This window comes from Sander lucioperca, chromosome 6, assembly GCF_008315115.2.
Source record: "Sander lucioperca isolate FBNREF2018 chromosome 6, SLUC_FBN_1.2, whole genome shotgun sequence".
NCBI classification, from domain to species: Eukaryota; Metazoa; Chordata; class Actinopteri; order Perciformes; family Percidae; genus Sander; species Sander lucioperca.
This window is the reverse complement of record NC_050178.1, coordinates 18791010-18809778: the sequence shown is the minus strand read 5'-3', so window position 1 is coordinate 18809778 and position 18769 is coordinate 18791010. Positions and strand designations below refer to the sequence as shown.

Here is an 18769-nt window from a genome sequence, read left to right as displayed (position 1 = left end):
TTGCTGCATGTCATTCCCCCCTCTCTCCCCTTTCAAGTCTTCAGCTGTCCAATCAAATGAAAACCTAAAATTCCCAAAAGAATTTCTTTAAAAAAAAAGGTGTACTAACATCTGCTCAAGACAACCCCACCATGCAGGTTCACATTGTTTTGAGTGAAATTAATTGTAATAACAGATCCTCTGGCGCCTCAGCTTTTGGGTTTAGTGCTAATTAGCTCATGTTAGCATGCTTACACACTAAAGATGGTGATATAGTAGGCTACCTGGTAAACATCAGCATGGCTGTAGACTCTTGTTAAACACTGGCTTTGTCTTTACTGCCGTGATAGAGGACAGAACTTTAAAAAACAGAAACATGGAGCCAGTTTACTTACACTTGATCAACAAAGAGTTAGTCCAATTCAAGATGACAATATACATATGTACACATATGATGTGATTTCTCATCCCAATATCAAGATGACTTCGGTCGCCCAAAGTAAATCCCCATTTTATAAAACACACTGGCTCCTTTTCATTAACCTGGGTGTAATATTTGATACTGACCTTTCGGTGGAAAACAAATTACAAAATACAAAATACAAAATACAAAATTTAATTCAATCATGTTTTTTATCAGCGGAGGAGCATCTAAAAAATCCAGGCTTTTCTCTGTCGAACCTGATTACCAGAAGGTCATTCGTGCTTTTATTTCATCTCCGGTAGATTATTATGATTCATTTTAATCAGAGTTCAACCGAAAAAAACTCTCACACCTTCTAAAAAAATGCCTAAAAATGACTAGACCTATTTGTATATGTTGTTGAGTTGTGCATTTTCCCAAATGTTTACAACAATGTTCAAACCCAGAGAAATGTGTACTTTTATTCAAGGTAACGATCCGTTACATTTGGTCTCCTGTCGATGTGGTCATAAATGGACTTTTTATCCAGTTTTAAGCCACATTTTTACAATACACTTTTTAGATCTTGGGGGAATTGTTGGATCTCTATAAATTATAGTGTCCCAAGATAACTTCTGTTATGATTTGACACTATAAATACAATTGAATTGACTCAGATCTTGGTCTTTTTTAACTATATATTTTAACCGGATGAAGGATTTCAGTCCTCAGACGTCTGGATCTAAAGTTATCAGAGAAACAAGCTGAGCAAATGTTAGCGGCAGCTCGGCTCACAGCCCCTCTGCATGCGTCCTTTGTTTGCCGAAGAAGCACAGACAGTTTTCTAACACTGACCGGCAGAAGCTGACACAGCAATGACTACAATGGTGGCGAAGACAACAACTCCCATGATCCAACGCTACGTCACCAAACTGCCTCTGTTGTGATTGTTCTGATTGAGAGACCCCTAGAGGTAGAAAATGACATAACGTATGTTTAAGTAGGCTAAAGGATCTAAATACTTCTTCTGATGTTTAGAATGTATTTAAGTTCAGCTGGAGTTTAAGAGACAAACAACCAGTGAGACACGTGGGCACAATAGGTTTAAAAACAACAAACAGGGATTTTATTGGTCACGTTAACAAAATCATACCTAAAAATCAGCATCATTGTTACTTACAGTATACAGCTCCTCAGTACAGGAACAAGGCATCTTTACATCTTTAGAGCGTCACACATAATAACATGCAGATTCACTGCCTCCACACAAAGCAGCCCGTTTCTCCAAACCATGACGTAAAAACTGTGTATTCAATGGATCAATTTCATTAGTGAGAACATATCATTACTTTTCTCGTTCTTCTGTTATAGAACATTTAAAACTCTCTACATTCATCTTTTATTTGATTCTTAATTTAGATGTTTTTAAAAGGAATTATAAGTAAGTTGAGTAGAATTAAAAAAATTGATATTGTGAGTTGCCAAAAATAAACACTGATGATATTGTAAGTGTTTATGATTATGATATGGTATGATCTTAACAACATACGCTGCAGTGACACACTAGTAACTGTGCTCTTCACAACACCAAAGAGCAAACCAGGGCTAAGTGCAACTCAAAGCATTTCATTTCCACTTTGATTGTTTCTGTTATCAGGAGGGAAAACTTCTTCGAATGAACACACAAGTTCACTCTTCACTCTTTGTGGAGCTGATGTTGTAATAACATGCTGTGTGTCTAATTGAAGGTATTCAATCTGTGCCACAAAAGGTAAGAATCTTATAAAGTCATTCTTAAAACATGGATTAAAACAAATGTTACAATTTGATATAATAATTCTGTAAGGAAAAGGATAAATTTGTGAAGAAGAAGCTTCACATTTTTTGTCTAAAAGTGCCGCCTTACAACTGCGTAAAGTTTCATACATCCAGTATACAAAGGGCTTCTGAATCAAGAAATATTTAAGGCTCATTATTTTACCAATTCACACAAGAAAAGGCTCCAATTCTTGTTAAAAAAAAGGGATGCCTTTTAACCAATTTGTCTTCAACATTTGCATTTTAGGACAGAATGTGTTAAAAAAATGGGAAGACAAAACCCTTTAACTAACTAATAAAACACTATTTCAAGACTAAAAAGTGAAAACACTGAGCCAAATTCTAAAACAACCCCTGTCTGCATTTTAACAGATTAGAGACCCTGGTTTTCACTTAGGTTAAAAGGATATGTCACTTTTCTCAAGTACTATTAAAATGTTGTTTCTACATTTCATCAAATATCTACGTATACTAATTCATATTTTCTGTACAACCGAATGAATCAGTTTCCTTCTAAGAACTATGTACTCTATAAACATTTCCAGCAGCTGACAGTAAAACTGCTGTAGAAAACCACTTTAAAATACAAGTGATATATCCCTTTAAAGTCCATTTTGCCACTAATTTTCTGTGCTAAATGTCACTTTCATTGTCATATATTGATTGAAAAAAGATTCACATCTTCACAAACACACAACTTCTTTCTCAGGCTACGTAGTCCTTTTTTTTGTCATACATTTCAAAGACTTTAATATGCATATCATTTCATTCTAATTTCTAAAAAGCGATATTTTACCTGGATGGAATAGTTTCTTTTTTTATATTATAAATGTTACATTTAAATTCAGCTGCTGTAACACATGGTGCCTTTCTGTTCTGCTTTTATTTTGAAGGCAAAAAAATGTTTAGTTCTGCTCGAGTACCCAAAAATGAATGAGTGAAATATCGCTTTATCTCATTAAATATACATCCAATAACTCGTTTAAGACAGAATAATAAAAGAAAGAGCAGGAATGTTTATACAATAGTGTTTCCAAGGCGACTGCACTGATATAATGTGACCGGCAGATACTGTGATATTGCGTGACACTGCTGCTGCTGCGACTACAGCATTCATTTGTACATTCATTGAGTCTCTAAGTGAAATGCTACTGCTGTGTGTGTTCCTTTTGTGTATATTGCGTCTGTACATAAAGGGAAGCATCCGGCTCCAGCCTGTGAGGAAGGAGCTTTCAGTCTTTTTTTGTTCTTCAGTGTTTAAGCGGAACAAAACTGGAGGGCTTTTTGGGTGTAAACTGTCATTTTGCTCTATTTTCAGTTGCTTGTAGTTATTCTTTTTTTACCAGGAGCTTGTTTTCACAGCGCTGGCAACCTTCTGTGGTTGTTTTTTCCGCAGCAGCACGCCGTGTATGATTAATGAGCCTGAGCTCGGGGTCAGAACCCTGCAAGCGGCTGCTCAAAGTGTCCTTGAGTAAAGCACTGAATCCCAAGCAGCTGCGGGAACCCTGTTGCTGTGACTGACCTTTGACCTCTCGAACCCCTCAGTGTGGAGAAGGGCGAGGCGGGGATGTTTTTGTTCAGAGGCGGCCACTCATTACGTGTGTGTAACTGCAAGAGGTTGCTCATCAGACGGATATATAACTACACGTATATGTGTATGCTTTGTATTCCTTTGGAGCAGAGGTTTTCAATCTGTAAGGATTTGCACTAAAACTCAAAAGTCATAACTCAGTCAATTCTGAACACACATACCGAATATCCTCGGAAAGTGTAAGTCACACTTACACTTTCCGAGGATATTCGCAGTGGACATTATCTTCAATGTGCACTGCAAATAAACTCCACTAAAATCCACTTAAAAAACAGACCAAAAAAGACACTCCTTATCCAATGTGGTATCATGACTTCGCGTAAATATACACGGCAACTTTCTTAAGCCAAGTGGCGTGTTATCTGTATGCTTTTTCAGCTATCCGCGTGTATGTCTGCGCTGTATAGAGCGGGCGTACACATACACGACACTTGGCGTGTTATCGGCACTTGGCGTGTTATCCCGAGAAGAACGTAATATCGCGAGAACAACGTGTTATCGTGAGAAGAAAGCTACGGTTGACTTTAGGAAAAGACGAACCGGTTGGGTTTAGGAAAAGAAGAACGGGGTTGCCTTTAGTAAAAGAAGAAAGCGACGGTTGAGTTTAGCAAAAGTCACACGCGGGACAAGGAAACGTCACACGCGGTCACACGCGGGACGCGATCCCCGGTCTCCTGAGGGCACGTCTTGTGTTTTACCCATCCTCCCTACGCAGATTTTCGCCCTTTCATACTACTCGCTACGGCGTAAATTCACACGCGATCGCAAGGTAATGTTAGTCAATGGAGGCCAAATGGCGTTGATAAACACGCTAAAAAGCAAGTATGAGTCTTTATAACACGCCAATAATGGCGTACGAATTGGCGTGTCATACATACGCCATTTCATGAGATCAGTTTGTCTTATCACTGAAGAACTTGCCTGAGAATCATCACATTTTCAATGTACTTCAGTATCAAAGTAATTCCGCGATAGTTGTCTGTACAACCATGGGTACACTGCAAACACCAACTGCTAATAGCTAATTCAGCTTACTTTCAATGGTGCCAGGGTTTTTTTGTTGTCTGCTTTGTCAGATTCCCTGCAGCAAGTTCTCACAACCCAGCGAAATGTTGCCCATGGCTTGGTGTGAAATAAAGCTTTGGTTCTTGGAAATCTTCCACCTGTAAATGATTTCTACTAAAAACGTGCTATTTATTCCCACAAAGGACTTCTGTTTCCCCTCCCCCCCAATCAGGTTTATATATTTCCCTCATTGGGGAATCAAGAGGTTATAAAGGTGTCTAACATTGTCTCCTCTGCCGTGCCTTCACAAGGACTTTCCATGACATCCGAGAACTGCTCTACCAACAGTCCTTGATATAAATAGACTATTTCTATGGTAACAGAGTCATCGTGCTGCCGACAGAATAAAGATTGATTTTCTTTGTCTATGGTCAAGGTGCTCGTGTTTGTGTCCTGACATTCAGATGCGTCACAGAAGAACAGAAACATAGTTTAGTTTCCTTTCAGACGCTCCAGACTTCCACGTCCTTACTCTCCTCCTTACAAAACGAGCATTTTAATTATGCCAACGTGGGCTTCTGGATTTTTCTTTTTACTATTTTACAACATTTTATGGACTAAACATTTCATCTACAAAGAAGACAATAAAAAAGCTGCACCCCTAGAGGAATCAATAATGAAAATAATTGTTAGCAACAGCCCTAATATGTCTACTGTATGTAACTAAATCAATGCTGCAGAACCAGAGATATCGTCTGTTTTACTCCACAGCTTCCTTGTCAAAACCTGGTGCCTATGTAACCCACAATGTAACTCAACCTGTTGACATTTGTGTGTGAGATTCAGGTGTGTTACGCTAGTAGCAGCTAATGTAGCCTGCAGCATCTAGCCTGCAGCAGAGAGGAGCAGCTATAGAGGTGTGGTAGGCTCACCGCTTTCTAACTCCATGTGACGTCACTTGAGGACATTTATCACTCCACACAGCTCCGGTCTCACGCCAGTTCGTAAATAGTCAAGTTATTTTGATTTATTAATTTGTGTACAGATCACAATTTTCTCGTTTATTTCGTGTACAGGTCACAATTTTTGAACGTTTTCAAATTTCCATTTCACGAACTGCCATGACACTGGGTTGCTCTGGGGGATGCAACAACGGGGAAATTAAACGCCACAACGGGGAAATTAAACGCCTCACGCCAGCGACAACAACGGGACGGACTGACACACGGGGACGCGATCCCCGGGCGCAGCGACGCGATCCGCGGGCTCTGTGGCATGCAACAACGAGGACATGAAACGCCACAACAACGGGACAGTTGAGGTTAGGAAAAGAAGAACTGGGAAAGGTACCATCACACGCAGGACACGCCGACAACAACGGGACGGTTGTGGTTAGGAAGAGAATAACGGAAAGGAACTACAACACGGCGGACGTGATCCCCGGTCTCCGGGGTGAAAGTCCTTTATTGTTTGACCCAGCTATCACCCCGACCAACCTCCCTACGCAGATTTTTTTTTTTGCTTTTCATACTACTCCCTACCGTTGTCGTGCTGTGATTACGAAACATGCTTCCCATTTAAATACATTAAATTAAAATTCGTAATCACCACACGAAAAAAACGACATAATCGTGTCCTGTTCACGAATCAATAGAATCAATAACGTAACAATTTCACGAACTGCCATGAGACTGGGCTGACAATCTGTAAACAGACTTTGATGTGTAAAATCGTCTTTCTTCCCCTTTAAGTTTTTACACAAAGGCAATCAACAATCTCTCAGCTTCATCCTGACCTGATTCAATCCATCCGTCTCACTCAACTCAGTCTAAAACCCTTCCAGACATCTTTTCTTCCAGCCGGATGCGCCCGACCTGCAGCAGCAATCATTCCCTCTATCATGTTGTGTTCCTGCTGCTGTGTTGTTTCCCCACCACTAATGAGGACCTGCAGGTTGAACCCGATCCCTCGACAAGAATCAGTGTAAAAGGGCTTTTTCATGCTCCTTAAAACCATAAGATGAGTTGTGCCTGTCTGTGTATGCCTATGGTAATTATTCTTGGAAACCCTGAATGTGTCGTAGAAAGTGTTTTAGCGTCATGCAGAGTCACTCCCTGTCTTCCTCCGCAAGCTGAAAATCCATCTTTTTAAGAATCCCCTCACGTCATGCAGCGTCTCTGCTGCATACTATCAGCTCTCCCACATCTTTTTATCTCCTTCCCTCTTACACAGAAACGTCTTCTGCATGAGTTTACTTACTCATTTCTGTTTCTTTTCCTAAACAATACAAATGTATTACGCTCAAACCATAGACTGAAGAAAAACATGGATGTATCGCTCACAGGTTTTTTATTAATGGAACAATGTTTTTTAGCTCACTTCCAAAACAGACATGAGAAGTGGAATTAGGAAGTGAAGCTCTACCAAATAATCATTTTTTCTAAAGACAATTTCAACTCTGAAGGGTCAGTTTACCCAAACATCTTTTCACTCACTTCTAACGGTACATATTTATCTATCATGATGACAGTTTTGGTTTCATTTGCTGAGATTTTGAGCCACTGACAATTCTGCTGCTGCTGCAGCAGCAGCCAATCCCAATGGGGGTAAATGTAATTTGGTTTGTCTGTCATGGATATTAAAGACAACCTTAGTTTACTACTTCAGGTTGGCTTGTTTGGGCAGGTAAGAGTAACGCATCAGACACTTGAAAATAAACCTGCAGTTCATTAGTGTAGTAGAAAACTAGAAAACAACACCAGCACACAGGTAGTTGTGGGCATTAATGCCTAAACTGCTAGATGTTACTAGTGTATGTTTTAGAAAGCATTAAATAAGAAATATAAAGCTATTTCTAAAGTTCAGCGTGAGCTCACAGTTTTCGTTATAGTTAGACATAAGTAGATGTGAAAGTGAGAAGGTGAGAAAACTGCTGGCATGACTCAGGGAGATTTAAAGGTAACAGGCCAACAATCACCTCAGGTTCCTATAGATAACAGAGCTTAAAGACTCGGCATCGTTCCTTCACTTATATACAGCAGGATTACCTTGACGGTACAAAAACTATTAAAAACATTTCAACATGTCCTTCAAATTTAAAGGACATATCCGGCGCAACATCAACCTAGGGGTTAATAACATGTGTACTGAGTCGACCGTTCTTTGGGATATGTTTACATGCTAATCGAATGTGACCAGTTTTGGCGCAAACCGCTAATTAGCTTACAACGCTAGTCGTCGGGGCATGCGAAAGTAAAAATAAATTGCTGTTTCTATACTACTAACAAGGCTCAAAATAGCACCACACTTCCACTGTAGCATAATGAGGGTCCCTACATAAGTGTACAGACAGTTCATTAAAACGATAGTTTATAAAGACTGTAGTGTACCGTTCACTATACAGGCAGGCGCCATCTTGGGTCACGATCAGTCAAACGATGAATGCCGTGCTTGAGCTATTTTAATGGTTACTGGTTGCACAGCGTTCGCCGGATTTCTCCTTTAAAGACAAAATGCATCGTTTGTAACTGCATTTCAGAACGACACGCGTTTTCAGATTTTACGCAGCTGTGGTTAAGGTTTGGTTAGGTTAAGGGAAAGATCATGAGTTGGGTTGAAATAAACTGTACTGCCTTACAGTTTTGGAGCGACCGCGGTTACGGTTAAAAGAAACCAATGTTGACTGTCGGTACGGCGAACATTTTCAAACATTTCCACCCCTTTCTCCAAAGGTCCTGCCTGCAAGTCTTTATAATTCCCAAACATAAGGCTGATGTTTCCTTTCTAAGATTTAGTCACGGAGCGGCCTCACATAAATGCACGTTCCACCAGAAGCCTGTAGAATGAGTATTTTCTTACTCAAGGACACCTCAGCAGTAACGGGCGAAGTCATTGAAATCAACCAGAGATTATAGAACAGTACTGACCAATATGGATCATGTCATTATATTGTTTAACATCTTTAACAGACACTCCTGTTGTTAGTTGCTTTTATCTCAAAATAAATGAATTTGAATTATTTCTTAATTACCTGCAGAACATTTTAGTGAAGCTTGGTGTGCTTTCTTTTTAATCGTCAGTCATCATATATTTTAAAGTTAGCAATTGATCTATTGTATATCTACTAGAACTGCAACGATTAGTCCATTAATTGATTAGTCAATCGAAAGAAAATGTATCAGCAACTAATTGATTTAGAAAATCCAATATTTGTTTACATCATTTTTTTAAGAAGAAAAGCCAAAAATTCACTGGTTCCAGCCACTAAAATAGGAATATTTGCTGGTTTTCTTTCATTTTGGATGGTTAGTCAGACAAAACAAGACATTTAATTTATTTTTCTACTATTTTCTGACATATAAATCTACAATTAATAAAATCATTAGTTTCAGCCCTGATAGGTTCTAACTATTACATATACCTCAGAGTCGTTTGTTATTGAATTCATCTGAATGTTAAATATTGCCCAATATAAGCCCAATTGTTCAGCTGTTCACGGCTCGGTTTCGTATGTTTCCATTAAACTGTTGCTGCTGACAGAAATAAATTGATCAAACTGTGACGAGGTTTTGCATACCTGCGTTGCGTATTTTGGTTTTTGAGCATTTTAGCTTTTGCTGGTCCTCTACATCAGACACGTCTACACGTAGTATTTACAGTATATTTGTACTGTGAAATAAAAATGTGGTACATATTTTAATAAACAGCTTGAGATTAGTATGTTGGTGTGTGTTACACTTGAGATGTCCTTACAAGTACAGAGCCACAAACTCGCTTGTGAGGTCAGTTGACAAGTGAGGACATTTTGTGTGTGTGTTTGTGTGTGTGTGTGTGTGTGTGTGTGTGTGTGTGTGTGTGTGTGTGTGTGTGTGTGTTTGGCTACATTGCCCTTGGCTAATTGGCTCACTATACAGACCTTAATACATTAGCATAATAATATTTGTGTATACACAATTTACAGTGTGTGTGTTTACTCATTAAGGCATATAGTATCCTTACATGACATAAATAACATCTGATTACATATAATACAAAGGAGTAGGCGCTGTGTCATTAAAGGTTCATTCCACTCAAAACCAGCTTCTTCTCCCCGGGCTGCAGTCAGTCACAAGACACCTTGATGTTTGTTTTTCTGAATTCAATTTGTTATTTTAAGCACATTTCTGAATTATTATTATTATTATTTTTATAGATTTAATGGGCTGAGTACCTTAGGTGAAATTGTGAGGTTTCCTTATGACAGCAGCGACCAGCATGTAGCACGGTAGCTAGTTTTATTGTCCACTCAACACTCAGGACCTTTAAATATCAGATAAATATAATCGTTCGCACAACGGAGCGGAGAATAGTGGATATTTACTTGCAACATGATACAAAGACTCCCTCTCTGATGCTGTTGGAAAGTGATGCGAGCATTAAAAAAAAAAATGCTTATTAGTAAACATGAGGCAACAGTTTTTGGGTGATGCAGCATGAGACATTAGAGATGTGACATGATACTTTTGAGATCTGGGTTGTAATTATTTCAATGTAATGTTTGACTAATGATTTACTGAAAGGAACATTCATTTATTCAGCCACCAGAAGTGAAAGTGTTGATCACTTGCAGAATGACATGTCTTTTCCAGCTGTTCCTTCAAACACATGTCCAATCCCTAAACTAAACTACCCAATAATCGATTTAGCCTGGTGGAGACATTGCTGTGATGAAAACTCTCATGTTGTTGTTGAGGAGGTCAAAACACACAAAGGTTTTTTAAAAAAAAAAAAGAACTTAAAGTCAAGGAAGAAGATTATCACTGACTAACAAATCCTGTAAGAAGACCTTTTGGGCTGCTGATGCAATGCTTTCTGGGTAATGTGTGTCAGCCTCTCAACAGTGACTCATGTCTGTTCTCATTCTAACACCTCCTCCTATTCTGTACTTTATTGTATTTCCTTATGAAACATGTCTATTTTTTATTGTGCAGCTCTGTCCTTTTTGGTGAATTAAAGCCAATCAAAAATGTTGCACTAAGAATATTTTGAAAATGGAAATATTAAAGCTGTGTTATTAACTGGGTAGAGAGTCTCAGAAAGCAGCAGTTTGTTCAGTCAACAGTAAACACAAAGAAGCAAGCTGTGTGCATGTGTTCAACTTATCACCTTTTTTGTGCAGTCTAGTTATGCTTAAAGGCAGACTGATTCTGGGTTTTTGAGGCCAATACTTGGCTTAGAAATGTAATAATGATATATCGACGGGTGTTTTAACATAAAGCCATAACTTAAACTTAAACCAGGGATATCGATCAGTGGCCAATTTATCTGTCAGGCTCTAGTTGTCATAACGTTTATGTCCATTTATTGCAGATGTTGGTGGTGAGTGTAAATGAGTGAAATATTACTTTAAAAAATGTTGCCTCTGTTTATTTGTGCGAGAACTAGCATCACACTTCCATTCACACTTTATTTAGACAGTCCAGTAACGCTTTTCTATCAAATGACTAATGTATAATAGATTTCCAGTGATGTTCACAGCAGCATGATGAGTCAGATAGTATGTGTTGTGATTGGGGGCTTAAAATAAGGCTAGGTTTAAACGTTGAACATCTTTTGATCGCCTGATAGATGAGCATCGACACTGGACTTCATAAATAAAGTATTAATCTTGCTTTCTGCAGCGACGAGAAACCTCCTGGGCTGTCGGACACAATGTGCTTTCTCTTGTAAAACTCTGATAAACGTACTATGATTTATATCAAAACTGTAATCTTTGATACAACCATTCACCTCCAAATGTGCTCTTTCCCACACTAACATAAGCTTACCTCTCTTCTTCTACCAGTTGAGCCCTCTTTTCTTTTTAATACATCCTTTATGATTGGTTGGAATAAATATCCCAGAAACTTATCTGTCCCAAAATGCTGGGCCAAAGCTGGGTCATTCCAGCAGAGAGCCTTGTGCTCAACATGTGCTTCTTCTGTTAGCACAAATGGGGCGACCTGCACCATTTTGTAAACCCACATTTTGCAACTCACTCAGAGGAGGCAGATTGCAGAGTGAAAATCAAGGACAGCTAGTTCACTCCATGTACAGCAGGTGAAGAAGAAGAGGACGAAGCAGCAGCAGCAGCAGCAGCAGGAGGAGGATTTCTGCTTGGTCCTGGTTCTGATTTGGAGTCCCGGCTCGGGCCCGGCTGTATGTTATTCCGTGTCTCTGCATGTTCTGCCAAACACTCCTCCACTCCGTCCCCGCCCTCGCCGCCTCCTTCTGCCTCTCCAGTCGCCAGCTGTTTCATCCTCAGGTTGATGGAGCCGTAAGTCCTCTTGGGTCGAACAAACGCTGCCCTGCGTCGGTACATCTCTCCCCGGCAGATGGACACCATGAGCAGCACGGACAGGAACATCCCCCCCAGTGTCAGCAGGCCAAGGCCCGCGATGATGCACTTGTCCAGGTGGGAGCCCAGCTGGGCGTAGTACATCTCCAGCTTCTCCATCTGGCGGGCCGACACCGAGTCCGGGTCGACTTTGGCCTCTCGCGGGATGGTGTAGGCGATGACCACCAGGACGATCCCGCTCACCAGGAACACCAGGGCGAAGATGAAGCCGTAGTCGGCAGTGTGGTCATCAGCGGGGTTGAACTCGGTAAAGTCCAGGCCGTCCTCCTGCCCGCCACCTCCTTCCTCCTCATCGTACGGCCGCGGAGAGAGCTCCTGATGCTGCTGCTCCCGCTGAAAGAAGAACACAAAGTAAAGAAGACAAAAAAGGATAAACGAAAGCAGCTTATGACCAAGAAGAAACCCAATATGATGAAGACATTAAAGTGGCCATATTATGCTCATTTTCAGCTTCATAATTGTAATTTGATATTGTATCAGAATAGGTTTACATGGTTTAATTTTCAAAAAACACCATATTTTTGTTGTACTGCACATTGCTGCAGCTCCTCTTTTCACCCTGTGTTCAGGTTTCTGTTTTAGCTACAGAGTGAGACCTCTCACTGCTGTAACATCTTTGTTGGCAGTCGCACATGCGCAGTAGCTAGCTAAGGATTATATGAGCTAGCTAGCTGTTTCTCCAACTTCGGTCTGTACAAGGCAGGATTAGCCGGGAGACTTCTTCTAAACGAGGGCGCACTTCCAACTTTGCGTGGAATACCTGCAGAACAGGGACATGTAAGTAGTTCTATACAATTTATTTTGTAGATTAGGATGAATTTGTGTGTGTTGTAGCAGTGTTTTGCCATTGAGAATGAGCTAACATGCTAGTGCTATGCTACTGGTTAGCTCCCTAGGCTCCTCGTTTCGGCTAGTTTCGTAGAAAGCCGTGCAGATTTTGAACAGCTCACCCGGAGACTGAAGGCAGGACACATTCAGAAACCGTATCTCACTCTAAACAGCATGGATGGTTTTTTTTTCAAAGTTTGTATGCGTGTGGAAGCACCAGAGACACAAAATAACATCCCAAATCCCAGAAAAAGTGTTTTTTTCATAATATGTGCACTTTAAAGACAGGGCCTTAGCGTCAATATTTAAAGAGTCTCTATTATGCTTTTGGGGATTTTTCCTGTCTTTTAGTGTATTATAGTTACAGATATGTTATAGATATAGTTTTTTTGTGTGTATGTAATAGATGTATAAAGTACAAAAACACACATTTCAAGCGTAGTTTCTGTCTCCCCCATGAGGAATTCTAAGTAATGACAACAAAACTGTTGGCGCATCCACATGATACAAGCCTTCCGTGATCGCGAGTCCTCCATTTGCCTCCCTTCCTCACACGGGAGAGACGTGAGGAAATCATGGGAGGAGAGAGGCAATGAGAAATTGTGTTGTAGAGGGATGAGACGTCCTTTCCTCTGAAGCATCACATGAATTTGTCAGCTGTGTGGACGGAGTTAGCAACTCCTTCAGCTGCACGGCTTCCGGGAAGGCTGCTCTCGTGTATCCTCGCCTATAGCTCCTCAATGATCCTTCCTCGATGCTTGCTCCTCGGGGCAGAAATAAGAGCTTTGAGACGGCCTTCACTAAGGAGGGACAGAACAACTTCCAGTTCAGCTGAGGACCGAGGAGTCGAGGCGCTATTAAACTAGGGTTATGAGATGCAGCCAGAGTGTTTCAGGCAGAGGAGCTACAGCAATGGGCAGTATGTTTTTGAACATCAAGCATGTAAACCTATTCTAGTAGACCCCAAGAGTACAAATATGACGCTGAAAAGGAGTATATTAGGGGCTCTTTAAGTCACATTGTGGAGTAAGTAAATAGCTCATTAGACCGCTGCCATGAATACAAAACATGCAAATCCCTTAATTTAGAAAAAAGGTTTCTTTGTAAATAATAATTGTTAGAATCATTAATGACAAAAGACAATTAAAATGTAAAAGTGCTACAGTACTATTTCAGAAAAGGTAAATATTGAGCCAAGGACCAGATGTCAGATGGCTTTCAAAGCATATCATGTTTTCTGTTAATGTTTCTGCTTGAATCTTGTGTAACCAAACTCTTCAGTGTTTTTTTCCCCACTAAGTGAATTTCTGATATGTAATGACTTCCCTGTGTAACCTTCAATGTTGTCCTGTTTGGTTGTAAATCACTACTTTGGTAGGAGTATATATTTTGATCGATATGAGGCTTGAGAGCTTGAGGCTTTTCAGCGACACGTTGGCTCCACAATCTGCTGCTGTCCTGGTTTATCCTGTCCATAATGCTTTGTTTAACTTGGGATTCAGCGTTAGCTTGTACTTAGGATTCCGGTCTGCTTCCAGCAGTGCAGAGTCATGGAGAGAGAGCACTGTTATGTATTTGCGGTCATGTTTTCTAAGTATGAAAGACTGCCGTTGCGTTGTGGCTTTTCCAGTGGTGGAAGAAGTACTCCGATATTTTAAGTAAAAGAATCAATAGCACTAAGTATAAAAAAAATACGGTGTTACAAGTAAAAGTCATGCATTCAAAAAGTTTACTAGCATTACAGCAACACTAAAGCACTTTTCCCGCTTCAGTCCCCCTACAGGTTGGAAGAGGAATTGTCCAAGTTAAACCACTCATTATGCAGAATAATATCACTGTTAAATAGTGGAGTAGGAGGCTACTGTACTAAAGCAGTAATACTGTTGTTGCTATGGTTACCAGCAGTTTAAAATGTGAAAATGGAGGTTAAATTGTTGACCAAGCTACGTTTGAGGCCAGTTTTTAAATTGTAAATGTGTAGCGTAAATAACTAGCTATTCACTTGTCAAATTTGTATTTCGACCGGCTCATTTTGAGGTTGCTACAGTTAGCTGCTAACGTTAGCTACTTTGCTAGCCCCTCCACAGTCCACCCTGCTCTTCTTCTTCAATTTTTAACGTTCGTAGATGGGTTTGCCCGGGAAAACATTTTATAATGACAGAAGACATCTAAATCACAAAAATACTTCTAAATATACAACCAACGGCTGGTAACAACACTAAACTTACCTTACTGTTGTCTGAAGTTGAGGGCGGACAACCATGTGGTTCAGTCACCCCCTGCTGGCAGTGCTCATGCTCCTCGTCCTGCTGGTAGGAGGCGTTCTCGAAGCCCCGGGCGACGCAGCCCACTGTGGCCGCTGTCCAGGATGCTGAGGCCGGCGTCGGAGACACGCCTCGGCGGACTCCTCCACCCCGCAGCTCCCGGAGCTCTACGCCGTTGAAAGAGGACTCCATCGAAATCTGTTGGATTTGCTCATGTCTTCACCATCCCTCCGCTCTGCATTATCCTCACTGAATAGAGACAAAATAATGACAGAAGGGACAAGAGAAATAAATATAGGCTACTTTTAATTTTTAAAACTAAGTAAAAGCCTGCTACTACTATACTGGGGTATAAATCTATACAATAGTGATCAGCAGCCTGATATTTTATATGCAGCCGTGAGTAATCTTATTATATTTATCGTTTGTAACTGAGGCCATATCTGTATTTTGTGTATGAAATGTGATGCCATACACAAAATTATTAGTATTATTTGTAGCCTATTAATGATAGTATTAGACTATCTTTGTATCTATCTATTTTACAATGGTTTACTTTAAAATATTGTACTTTATACTCCACTACATTTATTCTAAAGCTAGCCTATAGTTTTCATATCAAGATTTAATAGGCTAACATATCATTAGTCTATAAAATCTTCATTGTACCATCTTGACAGCATTAATAGAACAGTAATATTCTTTCTTTTTTTTTTAAACCACTCTCAATGGGACACTTTTGCACACACAGGTAACAGTGAGACAGATGTTACATCTCATCAACACTTTAAAAATTCCAATTCCAACACAAACACACAAACACACACACACACACACACACACACACACACACACACACACACAGGTAACAGTGAGACAGATGTTACATCTCATCAACACTTTAAAAATTCCAATTCCAACACACACACACACACACACAGGTAACAGTGAGACAGATGTTACATCTCATCAACACTTTAAAAATTCCAATTCCAACACACACACACACACACACACACACACACACACACACACACACACACACACACACACACGTAACAGTGCGACAGATGTTAACATCTCATCAACACTTTAAAAACATGCATGTAGTGATTTCCTTTAAAATGTTCACAACAAAATGAAGTAAGTCTGTGAATGTTAACACCTGGGCTGGGTGTAAACCTCGTGCAAGCGATTTTCAGCCGCCTATGTGTTCACACAGCGGTTTCACACCCGGTTTTAACCTACAGTCAGAAGCCTGAGTGAATATTAAAGCAGAATTAAAGCTGCATTACAAGACTAGCCTATATCATCCTGACACTGTTAGCCTTTACTATAGCAGCTATCATTTAATATACCCTGAGGTTTTATTTCATCAAAAAAAAATTGTTTAGGCTAATTTCTACCCTCCCGGAAAACATTTTTTGTTTCTACAGCCGGTTAATCTCCGGGGAGCTCCAGGCTAAAGTAGCCCACTGACACAGATACCATTTATCAGCACATCAAGCCCCGTGGCCCGCAGAGGAAGACAGCCTGAGTGCCCATGGGCAAGCTGTCCGGCCGATACCACCGTGACCTTGTCATGCGCCACACAGCCCAAAACAAGGACCTGTGTGTGTGTGTGTGTGTGTGTGTGTGTGTGTGTGTGTGTGAGAGAGAGAGAGAGAGAAAGAGAGAGATAGATATGATCAACCGGGACTGATAAGCACCACACCGACTGACACGTATTATTATCCCGATCTGATGGCAGACAACACGGACCGAGAGGGGAGGGAGAGTCCGGGTCAAAGGGGGATCTAATTCTGACTGAAATTATGCAACCGAGCAACATAGTCTAAGTGCCGATTAGCGTACTCTCCGGAGGGAAACACCGGGGATGGATTCGGTATCAAGGCTATAGGCAGCATCCAGCCCGCTCCCCTGAGCCGAATCCGAATAATCATCGCGGATATAGCATCGATCATCTGCTGGGATATCCATCAGAGGTTTTCGCGTAAAGTGATCGGGATGACAGCGCGGGGTCTTACCTGGTGCTGATGCCGCGAAGAGGCGGGAATCAAGACGCATCCGGAGAGATGGATGCTGCTGGATCATGTGTGAGGAGGAGGATGCAGTGAGAGGGAGAGAGAGGGAGGAAGGGAGGGAGGGAGTGAGGACCGAGGTGAGACTGACCATGCGCAAAAGCAGCCTGTGGTTCTCTGTGCTGGTGTCCGGGGAGCTGGTGGAGAGAGGTGTGGTGGGGAATATTAACAAATAAATACATTGTGCAATGCAAGTGTGACATCAATTAATCAGAAGATAAAACGAGTATATTAAAAGTAATATCTGTCTGGAACAGAGCCAGGGTTGTGGAAAGTGCAAATAGGCTATAATAAAAGGCAATTGTTTTACTACATTTCCTAATTTTGTTATGGCCCCAAATAATTATGAAGGCTTATGAATGTGGAATCTCTATAGCCTAAATCATTTTACAAGTGTATGTGTTTTTTTCTCTCTCATTTATTCTGTTTTTATCACTAACAGATTGATGTAAAAGTATATTAATGTTGTAGTTGGTCAATGTGGAGCCATGTTTTAGCTTCTTTGTAGATGAGCAGTATAATACTGCATTATATTATATTAAATTATATAAGCATAACATAAAAAATTTTTTATGGAAAAAATAAAAAGTAACTTTGAGTCTCAGATAAATGTAGTGGAGTAAAAGGTACAGTATTCCGCTCTGAGATGTAGTAGAAGCATAAAATGGAATATTTATATAAAGTATTTCAAAATTGTACTCATTCAAGTAGGCCTACTTGAGTAAATAACTAGGTACACTCCACCACTGCTAACTACCATGAGATAATAAATAGTTAAAATTACCACAAAGTGTGACATCTTCTTGTGTCTTGTCAAATCTATTTTGCAGGTAAAAGCAACGTTTAACTGTTCAGTTCAACATAGGAAACAGTTGGGATGAAGACAGTGGACGCCCCTCTGATTTGAACAGAAATAACATCTGTCCAACAGTTTGAATGAAAATCCTGTGAAACACAGAGAAAATGTCCCTTTAGAATAAACATATCAACATATACAGTAGGCCTACTGCTTTGAACTCCACATAATAAAATGAAGGGTAGTGGTTTTGGTTGTTTAATCTCACAGCGAAAAAATGTGAAAGATTTTTTGGAAGATTCATAAAAAACCTGCTCCGTCTTGGTGTGTGTAAAAGAAGAAACCATGCCGGTTACCATGGCAACACATACCTAGTGCAGCAGCATGGACATGTTGTTATAGATACCAAATAATGTTTAACAATAGTCATACGGAGAGAAATCCATCATAGAAGGGACAGCTAGTCTCGGTGTAGGCCTAAATCATTTAAAGATGTAACTTTTCTGCATTAAAATGTCAATAAACAACTAGACCTATGTGCTATATGCTGTTGAGTTGTGTACTTATACCTCCTCCCAAATGTTTCCAGAGAAATCTGTAGGCTACTTTTATTCAAGGTAACCGGCCAT

The 18769-nt window shown here is 40.3% G+C and overlaps 1 protein-coding gene across 1 annotated transcript; it reads right to left on the bottom strand.

The window, feature by feature from the left end:
• Positions 1-9983: 9983 nt before the first annotated feature.
• Positions 9984-17429, bottom strand: tmem74b (transmembrane protein 74B). The gene is made up of 3 exons (XM_031277223.2): positions 17291-17429; positions 15228-15512; positions 9984-12504 (listed from the first exon to the last, which is right to left on the bottom strand). Exons 2-3 carry the CDS (start codon positions 15453-15455, stop codon positions 11851-11853), a joined length of 882 nt encoding a protein of 293 aa, XP_031133083.1. The 5' UTR covers positions 15456-15512; positions 17291-17429; the 3' UTR covers positions 9984-11850.
• Between the last annotated feature and the right edge of the window lie 1340 nt (positions 17430-18769).

Coding starts and splice junctions, on each gene's coding strand:
- tmem74b (XM_031277223.2), bottom strand. CDS start 15,455: ATGGAGTCCTCTTTCAACGGCGTAGAGCTCCGGGAGCTGCGGGGTGGA. Junction 12,505..15,227: donor CAACTTCAGACAACAGTAAG/GTAAGTTTAGTG, acceptor TTCTTCTTTCAG/CGGGAGCAGCAGCATCAGGA.